Here is a 16970-nt window from a genome sequence, read left to right on the forward strand (position 1 = left end):
TTGAGAGTGCCGAGAGAAGTTGCACCTCCATCTGGTATAGGAGCAGCCAAGCTTCTGACTGGAAGTCCCTTCAAAGGGCTGTGAGAACAGCTGAGAGTATCATAGTGGTCTCCCTATCACCCATCAGGGATATTATCAGTGGCGCAGTGTACGCAGGGCCTTTAGTATTATTAAGGATCCCGCCAATCCATCTAGCATCCTCTGACTTTTCACCATCAGGCAGGAGACTCAGTTGCATAAACGCATGAATGGCCAGGATGAGAAATAGTTTCTTCCCTTGGGTTTTTAGGCTTCTGAACTCCTTGCAGATTGAAAGTGTCACTGGTCAATCTGTTCTGTACCTTATAATATTCAATGTATGCTCTTTACTTTGTTTATTTAGACAGTTCATCTGTAGATTTTATTCTTACTTTCCCAAGTTATTGTGTGTAGTGTGTACCACTGCGCTTTGCACCTGGTTCAGAGAACCATCTCGTTTGACGGTATACATGTATATGGGTAAATGACAATAAACTTGACTTGACATTTTTGTGTGCTGCAAAGCAATTTGTACTTAAGTGCTCACCTTAAGTGTAGTGACTGTGGCAGGATCCCTATACCGACCATCTTCCTCCTTCAAATTATATCCCTCTGGTCGTTTATCTCTTTCACTGATTTTCCACAACTTTATTGTTTTATCTGGCAAAATAAAATGAAAATGCATGAATAAATAGTGGCAACTGAGCCTGTAGCACACAAGTGTTGGAGTTAAACTTCTAAATGATCCAAGAGGAATATTTTTAAATGAGTTTAATTGTGAAATGCAGGCATCTTATCCAGACTGGCCATTTGCATGAACAAGTGTCTGTCTGAATCATTTAACGATACTAATCGGGTATGATAACCCCATTGCATCATAGCAGGCGCTAGAAACAATGCTGCAATAAGTAATATCAGAGAATAAATGCACTAAAGATCAATGTCCAATAGTACAACCTGGAAACAGGACTTCAGCACGGCAGTGTTGTCTTTGAATCCAAACAGCTGAAAGATTAATTTAACTTTTATAGTATACTAGAGCAATGGTTTAAATTTACATAGATATTTTAGAGATGTGATAATCCTAAGTTATTTGCATACTATTTTTTCATAAATGCAGTGACTTATATTGTCAAAGTTGCTGCCGATTCTGCCAATTCCATTTTCAAATAAAACTGCAAAACAGACCCAGAAGAAGACGGTGCCAGCGAACAACGCAGCTAAGGGCGATATTCTTCAGACGTTTACAAACCTACTACTTTTATTTGGTTTACTTCATCTTTTTCTTTCAAATGTGGTTCTGCTCCTGTTGGAGCCTGTTCCCTATATTTTGGTGGTGTGTTTCTGAGCTGATTGAGTGATTAGCGCTTTGCTGTCTCCTAGCGAGTTTAGTGAGTTGAGCGAAGTGTGTGACCTGGAGGCCAAGAAGCCTGGAGAGTCCATGATGGACTTAATTTCTTGCCAATCCCACCGATAAAAGCGGTGACGAAGATTGAAATCAACAAGGATGAGAGCAGAAGGCAAGCTGGCGTTTAGTGCCGTCTACCTGTGTATGAATGGATCCTCGATGCTGCTGGAGTCCACGGGTCTTGGACAAGGCTTAACGAGTGCAGTTTGTGGACTGGACTCTGTAGTTCATATTATGACCTGCTTCTGGTTTCTGGTCATTCTTTTTTTTGTCGCTGTTTTGTGTGTTTTTGATCAGGGTGGACTAGTGCTGCGACCTGCAAATATGAGGAACGCGACGCTGGATTGACCAAAACTGAATATGCCTCAACCCTTTCGTAATCTTCGTGATTTGGTGTTTTGTATTCTGTGTCCCCCCCCACCCCCCCCCCGCCTTTTTGACATTTGCGCTATTTATTTCTCTTTTGTACGTTGGGTGGTTGATGCATTTCTTTAAACAGGTTCCATGGTTTTCTGTTTTGTGGCTGTCTGTGAGCAACCAAATCTCAGGGTTGTATACCGCATACATACTTGGATGATAAATGTCCTTTGCGTATTTAATAGATCGAAAGGATTGTGGGAAGAAACCAGAACACTCGGAGCAAACCCAGGGAACGTGTACAAACTCCTTGCACGCAGGGGCAGGAATTGTTCCTGGGTCGTCTGTACCGTAAAGCGTTGTGCTAAGCACTATGCTACTGTGCCGCTTCATATAATTAGCCATTCTACCAGAAAAGTGACACCACGGTCAGTCTAATAATTCGTTGAGAGAGGTGTTACTGGTGATATGACTGATGTTACAAATATTTCCAAAGATAAGTAGATTGACAGCATCTCTCATTCTATAATGAGGAGTCACCAGCATTCAAGATTCTATCTTCCTATTTTTTTTAATGTACTGTAATTTATAACACAATTTATAACCCATGTAAAAAGGCATTTAGAAACCTTGTGAACACCTCTGCAGCACGATAAAAATTCTTATTGAGACACAATCTTGTTTCATTGCTGCTGGATTTTTGAGGCCATGACTTCCACTCACACTAACACAGAACATGCTGCAAAGCCCATTGTAGCAACTTGGAATTTCACTCCAATTCTGCTACAAATATCAATATTAAAAGGGACTAATAACTACCCAAGCTGGGACTGTCAGTTAGCAAAATCAGCCTAGACACAAATTCACTATGCCCTCTTGCAGCAAAATTACTATGAATTATCTGATTGAGAGTTCTAATTCCATGATTGCTGTCTGGGTGGCATGCAGAACAAGGTTCTTCCACTGTACCTTGGTGCATGTGACAATAATAAACCAATTTACCAGCTGAGAAGTAGTTCCATATTAAGTGGCGTGGCTCAGGTGATGCACAGAGATGGGACCCAAATGTGCTCAAGTAGGAGGCGAGAGGGGGAAAGATTTAGTATAAACTTGAGGGCAATTTCTTGTTTTATATTAAGGGTGGCATGTATGTGGAATGAATTACAGCAGGAAATGGTTAAAATATGAATTTCTGAACAGCAGCTGGACAGATATACGAATAGTAAACATTCAGGAGATTATGGGCAGGTATATGGATAGGAAAGGTTCAAACAGTTATGGGTTGAATGCTGGCAAATGGGACTAGCAGGATGTGCAGTTGGACTGACGGGCCTATTTCTACGCTGCATTACTCAAAACACAGAGGCTGCTCTGCACATTCTGCACCACACAAGTTCCCATGATTCTGAATATTTTGTCATCAGTCTTCTCCAGCCAATAAGAAAACAGAAGACAAAAAGAAAGTTCAAAATATAAGAATTTCTGCAATATTCTGAAGAAACAGAGCCTTTAAGTATTACAAACACTGGTGAAATCATTCATGAGGGAGGGAGGGAGAAGATGGCAGCACGACACAGCCGTTCTGAATGAATATCGATATGTGTAACTAGGGGTGCCGTGCACAATCTGGATTTGACGGGGACAGCTGTGAGAAAGCGCAGAGGAACATCTGGATTAACTTCTGAAATGCCTGCTTCGCAGCCGCTGCTACTGTGCAATGGAGAATCTCCGGAGACGAAGGCCCCAAATCCTCGGCTTTGCGTATTGCTTTTTGCCAGGGCCGGGGCTGAAACGCTCGGCAGAGATGGTGCTCAGTGTCGAGTAGCTGGTCGGAGGCTCGGAGTTTTTTGGACGACTCGGAGTCGAACTGTGGTCGGATGCTTCTGGGATGCTGCATCGGCAAGTTGGCGGCACTGGAGGCTTACCGTCTGCGTGAGATGATGGGACTTTCGACAGACTCTGAGACTTTTACTGTTCTTATCAAATTACAGTATTGCTTTGCACTGTTGTAACTATATGTTATAATTATGTGGTTTTTGTTAGTTTTTAAGTCGGTTTGTCATGTGTTTTCATGATATCATTCTGGAAAAACATTTTTATCATTTCTTAATGCATGCATTACTATGACAATAAAAGGGGACTGCACATCCTCATAATCATAATAATAAATCATCATAATAATCATAATAATAATAATAATGAATCTGTTGTTGAACATTGCGAGTGTTGCTCAGACTGGAAGGATGCTGTCCTGAGCAAGAGAATGAAGAAGGAACTCACCATTTGTTGAGAGCAGGAACTGTGCAGCATTTTGCTGGGGTAACCATCTAATTTTATTGATCTTTTCTTCAATTTCTAAACTTTTCAAGTAGTCAAATTCTGGCTCATGACTCTGAAAAGTACTGTAAACATTATATTCACCTCTGCAATGAGGCTGGCTTTTGCTCTGCAAGAAAGAACAAAATAGATTTGAACACCACAACCATGGTACATATCTACCCATGATAAAATTAACTACTTTGCTTTATCATAAAAAAAAATTATTATAACTGGATTCAAGGAATTCTGTTGGTCCTGGATAGTAATCCCTGTCAAACACACAAAAATGTGATTTACTACATTGGTTGGAGTGCCTACTTTACACTGAACTTTAAAGTAATTGAGTACGCTTGCCTTTGGAAATGCTTGTATTTTTTTTGGCAATACAATGCACAAATGCAAAGCCTATGATAAATTCCTTATGCATAGCAAGTGGTCATTTGGCACAAAGTCTATGCCAGTTTTTGGGATAATCCAATCGACTCCATTTTCCTGGAGCCTATACCCTCATGTGTCTTTCAAGACTACCCTGATTTTCCTACATTCTATACACTCTCCAGGCAATCCACAGTGGCCAATTAATCTACTAAGCAGCTCTTTTTTGTGATGTAGAAGGACATTGCAAAAGCACACAGCCACAGTGAAAATGTACAAACTCCATCCAGATGGCACTAGAAGTTAAGATCAAACCAAGGTTCTTGGAATCATGAGCAATAGCACTACTTGGCACTTCCTACTGTGCTGTGGCATCCTCCAGGAGTAATGCAGGGAGCACCACCTATCACTATTCATGACCTCTTTTGACCTCACTAAATCCTTTGACTGTCAACTGGGAGACACAACCCCTTCAAATTTGATTGCCCACAGAAATCCACTTTCTTACTTCATGACATTCAAGCCACAATGCTAATCAATGGGTCCAATACAGCACATTTTGGCATGAAGCAGACTCACGACATGTCTTTCAATATATCTTACTGCCATAGCAGGAAGAAATTCATCCTGAATAAAGCCTTTTGCTGGAACAGAGCTACTATACAGGACTATGGATTATCTCCATTCCCCACTTGTGTACTTGAAATACAGTGCACAATGCTTGCATCTGCAAATGTTCAGGCTGAGCTCCAAGTTTGCATCGATCTGCTCACTAAGAAACAGGAAAGGACAGACTCTACACTCAACATCCACTACGCAAAAGGTCTCTATTAATCGGCACCACAACATCACACAGTCAATAAAGGTTCTTGGCGAGGCCCTAGAAAACGCAGATCATTCCTAACAGCATAGGACAGAAATACATCAACACCTTCAGTGTGCCAGCAAAACATTTGGACAAGCAAGGGAAGGGATATTTGAAGTACATAGAATTCAGGTGAAAAGTCATGGTCTGCCTGTTGCAATCCTGTCCCCTTGCATGCTTTCCAACCTTTAAAAATACTAAATAGATACCACAAATGCCGTCTCTTTAAAAACCATCCATAAGTAAACCAAGAAAGCAACCATTCCTTAGGGCAAAACTCACAATATTAAGACCCATATTCATTGGGCAAGCCATGTACTCTGCACTTTTGACACCATGAAACTGACACCATTTGGAGCTCCATTACAGGAAGAGATTACGAGATGTAGAGCGGAAATTATTCAAGGATACTCTCAAAGCCTTCTTGGAACAATGCAACTTCTGCACCAACTCCCAGAAATCCCTGGGCCATGAGAACATAAAACAGCACACAAATTTAAACTTGTGCTTTGGGACTACAAGAAAGCCCTCCAGAATGAACATACCATCTAAAACTAGCCATCAAGCCAGTTCAGTACTTCTTGGACTGTTCTACAAGTTTGTGGGTCCTACATTGACCTTAGAATGCATAGAACCAGGGTGGAAGTAATTCATCTTTGTTTTTGATAGATAAAATAGAAGGTATCCATCCTGGCATACCCTGCTACTTGGCTAGAGAACAGCATAGTAATCCCACCTCCAGCAAACATTGCAGAAAATGAAGCATGACTAGCTTTAAAACATGTACATTAATCACAGATAAATAACCACAAGAAAACACTGTTGTTGAAAGATACTGTTAAATCTCTGTCAGAAAATGAGCGAACAAAGGTTCTTCCTCTTTCCAATTAAAAGCATAACTGAACTAATTACCTTGTTTACCAATATACTGAGGGTATCACCTCCTCAGAACCAAACAACGCACACATTCAGTCACCATACAACAAACTGAAAGTGCATATTGCTTACACACAGAAGTGTGCAGCATCATAGATGGTGATGAATCAGCATACAGGAGCGAGATTGAAAATTTGGTTGAGCGGTGTCCTAACAACAATCTCTCAACTCACTGTCAGCAAGACCAAGGACCTGTCATGGACTCATCATACAAATAAAATTGCAAAGAAAGCACAACAGTGCCTCTGCTTCCTCAGGAGTCTGCAGAGATTCAGCACGACATCAAAAACCTTGACAAACTTCTATAGATATGTAGTGGAAAGTGTATTGACCGGCTGCATTACTGAACACCAAAGGAAAAATCCTGCAAAAAGGCAGTGGATTTGGCCCAGCACATCACAGGTAAAGCCCTCGCATCCAATGAACACATTTGCATAAAACACAGTCATAGGAAAGCAGCATCCAAAGATCCTCACCACCCAAGCCATGCTCTTTTCCCATTGCTGCCATCAGGTAGAGGGCACAAGAGCATTAACATTCGCACCATCAGGTTCAAGAACCATTACTACCCCTCAACCATCAAGCTCTTGAACAAAAGACGATAACTACACTCATCTATTGAGATGTTCCCAGAACTGATGTTCACATGTTAAGGGTTCATTATTATGTTTCACTCTGGAGGGAACAAAAAATTCCAACTGAATTTCTAGGTACCTATATTAAGTGGGGGTGGGAGGGTATTAACATCGGAGGGTGTTCATGGAACATAATGACTGCAGTGACCTGTCGGGTCAAGAGGTGCTATTATGCTGTGAATTCTATGCTTTATTATGCAAAATAGTGCCTCAACTCAAACATGAAAGCTCATGTTGCATATTACAATATGCAAAATATGCGTGGTGACAACATGGATCAATGGATCATCATGGATATTCCTTGGAACATGCTACAGCACGTCTCCCGTGCTCAATCACAGAGCCACACCAAGGCCAACCACAATGTTACTTAATCGTATACCCAAGTATGTATAAGAAATAGTTAACTTCAACTTGTTGATGTGCCTCCCAGTTAATACTCACCTCCTGCTCCTGCTGGAATATGACGACTCTACCCCCCTTGTCCCCAGTTGCCAGTAGTTCTCCAGAGTGGTTGAATTCTACTGTGGAAATTACATCAGCTGTAAAAAAAAAAGTAGACAAAACATTAGGATTAACCCACATACTTGAACTTCAACAAATGCACAACTTGCTTCATACATAAAATAGTCAGTGTTTGTTTGGAAGAGTTTTGAGCCAAGTAACCAGATAAGGAACAAATCATCAGATTAGTCAGTCTTCATGCATCACTTGCCAAGTCAGTGAAGATACTCTTATGCAGGGGTTCCCAATCTGGGGTCCACAGACCCCTCTGTTATTGGCTAGGCTAGGTTCCATGGCATAAAAAAGGCTGGTAATCCCTGATTAACACTAACACACACACACGCGCGACGTCTCTGTATTCCAATCTCATAATACAAAAATAATCACCCACTGAACACTAAGGCATTACAATTTACAGGTGTACGGATACTTGCATTGAATTACTCTTAAAACTGTGCTATCCATGTCAGCCCTGGGAAAAAGCCTTTGACTATCCACACGATCAATGCCTCTCATAATCTTACACATCGCTATCAGGTCACCTCTCATCCCCCGTTGCTCCAAGGAGAAAAGGCCAAGTTCACTCAACCTATTCTCATAAGGCATACTCCCAATCTAGGCAACATCCTTGTAAATCTCCTCTGCACCCTTTCTATGGTCTCCACATCCTTCCTGTAGTGTGGCGACCAGAATTGAGCACAGTACTCTAAGTGGGGTCTGACCAGGGTCCTATATAGCCGCAACATTACCTCAGCTCTTAAACTGAATCCCACGATTGACGAAGGCCAATGCACCATTGATGAAGGCCAATGCACCATATGCCTTCTTGACCACAGAGTCAACCTGTGTAACAGCTTTGAGTGTCCTATGGACTCGGACCCCAAGATCCCTCTGATCTTTCACACTGCCAAGAATCTTACCATTAATACTATATTCTGCCATATATTTGACCTACCAAAATGAACCACTTCACATTTATCTGGGTTGAACCCCATCTGCCACTTCTCAGCCTAGTTTTACATCCTATCAATGTCCAGCTGTAACCTCTGACAGCCCTCCACGCTATCCACAACACCCCCAACCTTTGTGTTATCAACAAATTTACTAACTCCTCCCTCACTTCTTCATCCAGATCATTTATAAAAATTACGATGACTAGGAATCCCAGGAACAGATCTCTGAGACACACCACTCGTGACTGACCTCCATGCAGAATATGATCCATCTACAACCACTCTTTGCCTTCTGTGAGGAAGCCAGTTCTGGATCCACAAAGCAATGTCACCTTGGATACCATGCCTCCTTACTTTCTCAATAAGCCTTGCATGGGGTACCTTATTAAATGTCTTGCTGAAATCCATATACAGTACATCTACTGCTCGACCTTCAATGTATTTAGTCACATCCTCAAGAAAATTCAATCAGGCTTGTAAATCATGTTTTAATTTATTTATTGAAATTCAGCAGGATATAGGCCCTTCCAGCCCTTCGAGGTGTGCCATCCAGCAATCTCCCAATTTAATACTAACTTAACCATGGAACAATATACAATGACCAATTAGCCTAACAATTGATACATCTTTGGACTTTGGGAGGAAACCCACGCGGCCACGAGGAAAACATACAAACTCCTTACAGACAGCAGTGGGAATTGAACCTTGGTCACTGGTACTGTGAAGCGTTGTGCTATCCATTACGCTACCGTGGCACCCCCCCCCCCCACTTTCTTCTGAACTCCAGTGAGTACAGGCCCAGAGCCACCAAATGTTCCTTTTAGGTTAACCCAGGGTTATTCTTGTAAACTTCCTCTGGACCCAATGCCAGTACATCCTTCCTTAGACACGAGGCCCAGAGCTACTAATGCCTGACCAATGCTTTATAAAACTTCAACATTGCATCCTTGCTTTTATATTCTTCTCCTCTCAAAATGAATACTAACATTGCATTTGCCTTCCTTACTACCAACTCAAACCGCAAGTTAACCTTCAGGAAATCCTATGAGGAATCCCAAGTCTCACTGCACCTCCAATTTCTGAATTCGCTCCATGGTTAGAAAATAACCTGTGCCTTTATTCCTTTTACCAGAGTACATAGCCATACACTTCCCTGCACAGCATTTCATCTGTCACTTCTTTAGCCATTTTCCTAATCTGTCCAAATTGTGCAGAGTTCCCATTTTCTCAACACCTCCATCTATCTTTATATCATCTGCAAACTTCATTACGGTTATTCATTGATTCTATTGTGTTTCTCTGTATTTACTGTGAATGCCCAGAAGAAATTGAATCTCAGGGTTGTACTTTTTTCAGATTATGAGGACGCGCAGTCCTCTTTTATTTTCATCTAGTAGTGCATGCATTAAGAAATGATACAATTTGTTCCTCCAGAATGATATCACAGAAACACAAGACAAACCAAGACTAAAAAAAACTGATAAAAACCACATATTTATAACATATAGTTACAACAGTGCAAGCAATACTGTAATTTGATAGAAGAACAGACCACAGGCACAGTAAAAAAAAATCTCAAAGTCCCATCATCTCACGCAGATGGTTGAAGGAAGAAAACACTTCCTGCAATGAGCTTCCAGCCCCGCAAACTTGCCGATGCAGCACCCGACCACAGTCTGACTCCGAGTCTGTCCAAAAACTTCGAGCTTCCGAACAGCTCTCCCAACACCGAGCACCATCTCTGCCGAGCGCTTCGACCCCGGCCCCGGCAACAGGAAATAGGCAAAGCTGAGGATTTGGGGCCTTCCCCTCCGGAGATTCTCGGTTGCACAGTAGCAGCAGCAGCGAAGCCGGTATTTCAAAAATTTCTCCAGATGTTCCTCCGTGCTTCTCACAGCTGTCTCCATCAAATCAGGATTGTGCACAACATCCTACTTCACAAATACGATATCAATTCAGCGCCGTCATGCGCGCTGCGTCGCATCGCCATCTTCTCCTCCCCCTCTGTACATGGTGACATACATGCAATTTGAACTTCGAACACGCAACATGAAAAATAGTAAATCCAACACTAACTAATGTGGAACACCACTAGTCACTAGTAGCTAACCAGAATAGGCCTCCTTTATTCCCACTGTCTTCTGCCAGACAGCCAATCTTCGATCCATGCTAGTATCTTTCCTGTAATACTATGGTCTCCTATTCTGTTTAGCAGCCTCATGTGAAGCATCTTGTCAAAGGCCTTCTGAAAATCCAAATAAATAACACCCACTATCCAATCTTGCCTATTATTCTCTCAAAGAATTTCAACAGACTTGTTAGGCAAGATTTGCCCTCAGGGAAAAAGTGCAGTAAGGTACATCAGTTCAACTGCCATTCAGTAACAATTCAGCATCAGGAGCCTCAGAAAATATTTCTACCTCATCAGTATAATTAGTTTAAAAGCTCAACCAGTCACATTCTGTAAGTTTTAACAATCTGGCTTTGAATGATTTTATTCAAAAATAGTTTAAGGTTTCTGGCAGCTGGTTACTTTACCCCCTTACGGAACTTCCATTTCACAGGACAATATTGTTTAATTAAAATTCCCAGCAGTATACTACACTGAGCCATCTAAATTCAGGGGAGCAGAACAAATAGGCCAGTGATCCAATACCCAAGACAAGAACTCAAATGGAAAGCACAGCACTTCATTTTGATCTGGTTGCTGAACAGAAAACAAGGTTTTCATGAAATTCATCTCTCACTACATAAGCAGCATTAAGGTAATTCATCATCATCATCGTGTCATGTCAGTATGACATAGGCAATCAGGTCTATTGACCATGACGGCTCTTGGCAAATATTTCTCCAGAAGTGGTTTGCCATTGCCGCCTTCTGGGCAGTGTCCTTATAAGACAGGTGACCCCAGCCATTATCAATACTCTTCGGAGACTGTCTGCCAAGTGTCAGTGTAACATTACGCCTTTGTACTGTAATCGCAAAATAAACTTCATTCTCTATGACAGTGATAATAAACCTGATTCTGACGGCCATTCCTATGAATGCATGTACTCCCCTACTCATCTTTCACTCAGACCATGCCATCTTTTTGCAGCCACTATTGGCCCTAACGTCTCACACTACCAGTATTAACAACAGTTACTTCCTTTCAAACATTTAGTTCTTGAACGAACCAGCAAAGGCCTGAACACCAGAGTTCAGCAATACTCTGACCACTTTTCCCTGCTGTGGACCATTCTTTGTTGTTCTAACCGTGCTGTTCTCCTAAAATATCTATATAATTTATGCATTTTCTTATGAATGCTGCTTAATTGATGTTTTGTCCTGCTGGGATGTATGGGATGTCTGGGGAGGGGTAACACCTCTGGTGAAGGGGTTTGACATGTCAATTCTAGGGCAGCTCACTCATCTTTGGTCCCCACCAGACACTCAGCTCTCACCTGTAGCTCCAAGTAGCTGTTTGCATGCAACAGCGGCCACACCCCAGTGAAGGCAGCCGGTAGCCTCATACCCCAGTGAGTTAGGAACCCACCTGTCCCAGCACGCGTTGTCAGCTCTGGCGGACTGCGTGCGTGAGATCCACAGTGAGATCCAACAGCCAGGAAGCCAGTACTACAATTCTCCATGGAGAGCAAAAGGCATGACAAGGCACAGAAGATGTTGTGTGGTCATCCACTGCAACCAAGGAAGACCTCAGTTTGTGATGTTTGTTCGTACAACTGGACTTGGACTTCTGAGGTCAAGAGAGTGGAACTGCCCCATTGCAATGGCTTTTCCACTTTAAAAACTCTCCTGCACAGGTCTCCTGTCATCAGACACAAAGGATAATCACCATGATGCAAGTAAGTTTTTCTTTGCATCTATGCATACATGTACTAGTGTCAATGACAATAAACTTAATTTTGACTTTTCGCTTACACTTGGTCAGAACTTTAGCCAAGTTTCTAAATTTACTTAAAAAAAGTTTCCTGCAATTCAATATTGTTACCTGGAAATATTAACCACCTTCTCAAAGTACAAAACAGATTTTTCCCAAAAGACGCCCCCCTGTGACAAAATTAAACAGGTAAGACACACAGAGGTGGCACAGTGCTGTGTTGATCATGCAGAGACAAGAACATGACACAATGCAACATGGGGAAAAATATGAGATCAACCAATACTGCAAGAAAAAATAAAAAGAGGAAGTATTTGTTAAATGCTCAGAGATGAAAGGTGTTCAGTAGAACCCAGGTGTCCTTGTACACAAATCACCAACAGTTAACATGCAGGTAATACAACCAATTAATAACGAAATGAGTTTATTGACCTTTACTGCAAGATCATTTCATAATGAGAAGTGACATCTTGCTCCAATGACAGGTCCCCAGTGAGACTACTAACATTGTGGACTGCTCTGCTTTCCCAACTCAAGGATTTAATGGAAGGAGCGCAGTAAAGACTCACCAGATTAATGCCAGAGATGGAAGGCTTGTTATACTAGGAAAGATTAAAACCCACTGGGTTAAACCCTCGAGCTTAGATAAGAGGAGATCTCATTAAAAAATAAACTTCTTAAAGGTTTGACATGGTTGATGTTTACTTTGGCTAGGTTATGTAGCATCGGGGGATGTGGGGCTCAAAAGAAAGGGATTGATACAGGTGAGAAGAAACTTCTTCAACCCAGAGAGTAGTGAATCTTTGGAATTCCATCTTCATGAGAAATGTGAAGCTGCTGGGTCTGATCAATTCTGGGATATTAAGAGAATTGAGAGATATGAGATTGGGTGTTAGAAGGCCCCTCTTGTATGAGAGATATACAGGATAGAGACATTAAGGCAAAAGATCAGCGGCGATTTTATTGAATAGTAGAAAAGTCTGAAAGGCCAAATGGCCTGCCCCTAATTTTATTTACCCTCTTGTGCAACATTTAACAGCCCTTTTAAAAAAACAACGCACCATTTTATACATTTTGGTATATTCTTAAATGCTTTTTTTAAAATCAGGTTCGAGTAAATAATTTCCACCAAATACTATTACATATTACAAAGCACTATTACATAAATTTAAAAAACAATTACAAACTGCAACTGAAAATACACTGAAAAATACAGCATAAAATTGTCAAAAGATTACTTGGGGAACTAGTTCAGAAACTAGTTTCCAATGATAATTTTTAGAAATTGAAAAATAACTTGTTGCACAGAACACCTCCCTTTGATATAGCCTATTACATCCTTCAATCCACCCTCTTCTCAGAGCTGATGATAGCTTGCTCCAAGACATGTTCCAAAAGGTCCTGAGTGACTCTGAGGTGAGTGCGGGACCTGCATAGTCCACCCACCTGTCCCAACTGTGAAAATTCTTCCAGTGAATTCTGTAAACTCCCAAAGAGATGATATTCAGAATCAGATTTAACATCACCGATGTCATGAAATTTGTTATTTTGCAGCAGCAGTACAGTGCAATATATTTTTTAAAAACTATAAATTAAAGTGATCCTTCAGGAAGTAGTGAGACATTGCAAGACTTAAAAGTCTCCTTGGAAAAACTGCAGTGTCTCCACAGACTTGTGAGAGAGAAACTTTGGGCATGACCATACAGAATTGAGGTTGAGGATATGCGAAACACCAAATTCTATCACAGCAAGAGTAAGGATGGGAATGTGGTGGCCTGACCATCAAAGCCACCAAAATGGCTTAACCTGCGAGGAGTGATTGAGTCACCTGAGACTATACTCGCTGGAATTCAGAAGAATGAGAGGGGATCTTATGGAAACATAAAAATTATGAAAGGGATAGATACGACTAAGGCAGTAAAGTTGTTTCCACTGTTACTTGAGACTAGAACTAGAGGACATAGCTTCAAGATCTGGGGGAATAGATTTAGGATGGAAATTAGGAGAATCTGCTTTTCTCAGCAAGTAATGGAGCTGTGGAATTCTCTGTCCATAAAGCAGTAGAAGCTAACTTCATAAACTATATTTAAGACAAATGGCGAACTACTTCATTGATGTCAGGAATGGTCTATGTTTTCCAGGGTGCTGCTCTAAACCTTTATTGTTGGAGGGCAGTGTGGTGGACTGATGGCACATTGTTACAAGACCTTTATTCTGCTGAGGTCTATTCTCTGGTACACTTCAGTGAACTGGTGAACTTGGAACCCTGCCTCCAAACATTTGCTCAAGTATTGTCATGAAATTGCTGAATACCGATAAAGGTCACCTCTGGAAGCAGGGGCAAGGCAACATTTCAGCAGGTAGCTTGAAGAGAAACTGTAGCACTGCAGCGGGAAACAAAAAGATATGGGATGACAAATAGCTTTGACACCTACACTAATACTGGAACCCACTGTGGATCTACTGGTCAAAATCTAGGTTGCATTCAATAATGTGACAAAAGTACACTGGAGATAAATTTCTGTGGGAAGCCAAAGGTGAGAATAATGCAGCCTCATTGCAGTAATGCACTACATAACCGATAAACTCATATTCGTTCAATAACATTCCCTGTTGAGCCCAGTTTTTGGACAAAGGGCTTTGATCAGATCAACTTAAAATCTCTTTCCAAATCAAGGATTAACTTCCTTAATTTTTCATCAAAAAATTGAAATTTCCCACCACTGGAATCATTTCTCCTCCTACTGTTCCATAGCAAAAACAAAAATACCTTTCACTAGGTGACCAAATCTATAAACGCTCATCTAGGTGGAATCTGAATGGCTTTATACAGTGATAATACCTTAGACTTAGTCATCACTTCTACAAATATTATCTGCAACTCAGTACATCCTCAAAAAATAGTACTGAACTCCTTCCAAGACAACACTATAATCAGACTTTCCACACAACTCTGATCCCCCAACTCCATTCACCAAATAGCTCTAATCATACACAACTGAAATTGATTGACCACCATTTTCATTCAGATGCAAAACTAATCTTGCTCCAACTCCAACAAATGATCAATCCAGTTTGAAGCATCCATCTACACACATTAAAATATGAAAAAGAAATTTACATCATTCACGAAGAATCCTTCTGTACAAACAGATGGAGGACCTTCATTGTTGTCCTACACACCAGTACATAAAAACTATAAGCAATTTCTATTGCAATCAGACAATATAGATTTTAAATATGGTACAAAATTTTGCACCTCCAAGAGATCTTTATTCTATTGGATTATGCAAGGCTTTCCAGCTGTACTCCCTGAAGGGGCACATGAACACTAGTAAGCTGGCCAGTGTTAGATGTCAAGTCCTCACCAAACAGCCAACATTCAAAACTTGCTAAAAGTATGGTTGTGTGGCACAGTTCTTACAGCGTTGCGAACTGGGTTCAATTTCTGCTGCTGTCCGTAAGAAGTTTGTACATTCTTCCCAAGACTGCGTGGGATTCACCCACATTCCAAAGAGATATGGGTTAGTAGGGCAGTTCGTGCTCATTGGTGGGAAGGGCCTATTACCGTGCTGCATCTCTAAATAAATAAAATAAAAATAACTGCCACAGCCAAAGTAGTACATTTTAACGATCAAACAAAAACCCAGCAGGAATCAATCTTGTCTCAAGGGAGATAACTGCGTGGGATTCAGGAGATCGTAGGAAAATCCAATGGGATGATTGAAACTAGGAGGAGACAGTTTTTTTTTAAAATTTAATTTTATAACACTCCTGCTCTAAATGATCTCTGTTCAACCAAAAGGTATGGGTCAGAAGCCTAAAGGAACTACTGACCGGCACAATGCGAGCAAAGTCTATCTCACAAACCTGTCAATAAAACATCAGGGAGGCAGTTGAGATTTCATAAGGTTTATTCCCCACTCGTACTCAAATCTGTATACCTCCCACATAAACATCCACAGAATGGGAAACTTGTTGACCTCAAGTACATAATCACAAGGCAATTTTCCAGGCAAACTGCAGAACTCACAGTACTTGGATCACAACCCAGATTTTGAGCCAAGATCTGCAATCACATGTTTATCTTGCAACTCAAGACACAGACTGAAGGAAATAAGATTCAGAAGGGGGAGAAACATTACGAATGGCTGTAAAGGGAAAACTCTCCTATTTGCCTTCTCATTTAACTTGAGAGTATATGCATTTAGCGACACACTACTCTCAACCAAGAATCCCCTGAAAGCTCTGTCATATTCCACTTGCCGTTCTAAATTTAACATTGAATAGCTTCAGAATTGAATATTTGCACTGCATTCTCTTCAATCAAATCTTCCAGTTTCCAGAAATTTCAAAAGCCTCTGAAAGCACAACATGTATAGAATACCAGATGGCAGCCTCTAGCAGTATTCTGTGAATATTATAAACCAAGCTTCCTCTAACTGCAGGGAATGAATACTATAATATGTTTATTCTGTTGGTTATGTGGAACCAGTCAGGCATTTGATACAGGTCTTCAGACCAATGAGAGTGTTAATCTAATTTTTAAGAAACTGATTGCTTCTGCCTGATCTCCATGTTATCATTCAATCACAAAAAATTATGCTGGGAAGATCAGGTTGACCTGCCTGCTTATGATTTAATGCAGGTCGTTCTTTTGGGGGGCGGGGGGTTCTTGCTCAGAAATAAGTGATAACACAAGTACAAAAGTACAAGTACA

At 41.0% G+C, this 16970-nt stretch overlaps 1 protein-coding gene across 1 annotated transcript in view; it reads right to left on the reverse strand.

The window, feature by feature from the left end:
• The window catches only part of LOC140201852 (serine/threonine-protein phosphatase 2A 55 kDa regulatory subunit B alpha isoform), a 95414-nt gene that overhangs the window by 18815 nt on the left and 59629 nt on the right, over positions 1-16970 (reverse strand). The window contains exons 3-5 of the mRNA XM_072266581.1: positions 7358-7455; positions 4064-4229; positions 566-678 (exon numbers count right to left, since the gene is read on the reverse strand). Coding sequence (XP_072122682.1) covers positions 566-678; positions 4064-4229; positions 7358-7455 — 377 coding nt within the window. The remainder of the gene's footprint in view (positions 1-565; positions 679-4063; positions 4230-7357; positions 7456-16970) is intronic.

Source organism: Mobula birostris, chromosome 8 (genome assembly GCF_030028105.1).
Source record: "Mobula birostris isolate sMobBir1 chromosome 8, sMobBir1.hap1, whole genome shotgun sequence".
NCBI classification, from domain to species: Eukaryota; Metazoa; Chordata; class Chondrichthyes; order Myliobatiformes; family Myliobatidae; genus Mobula; species Mobula birostris.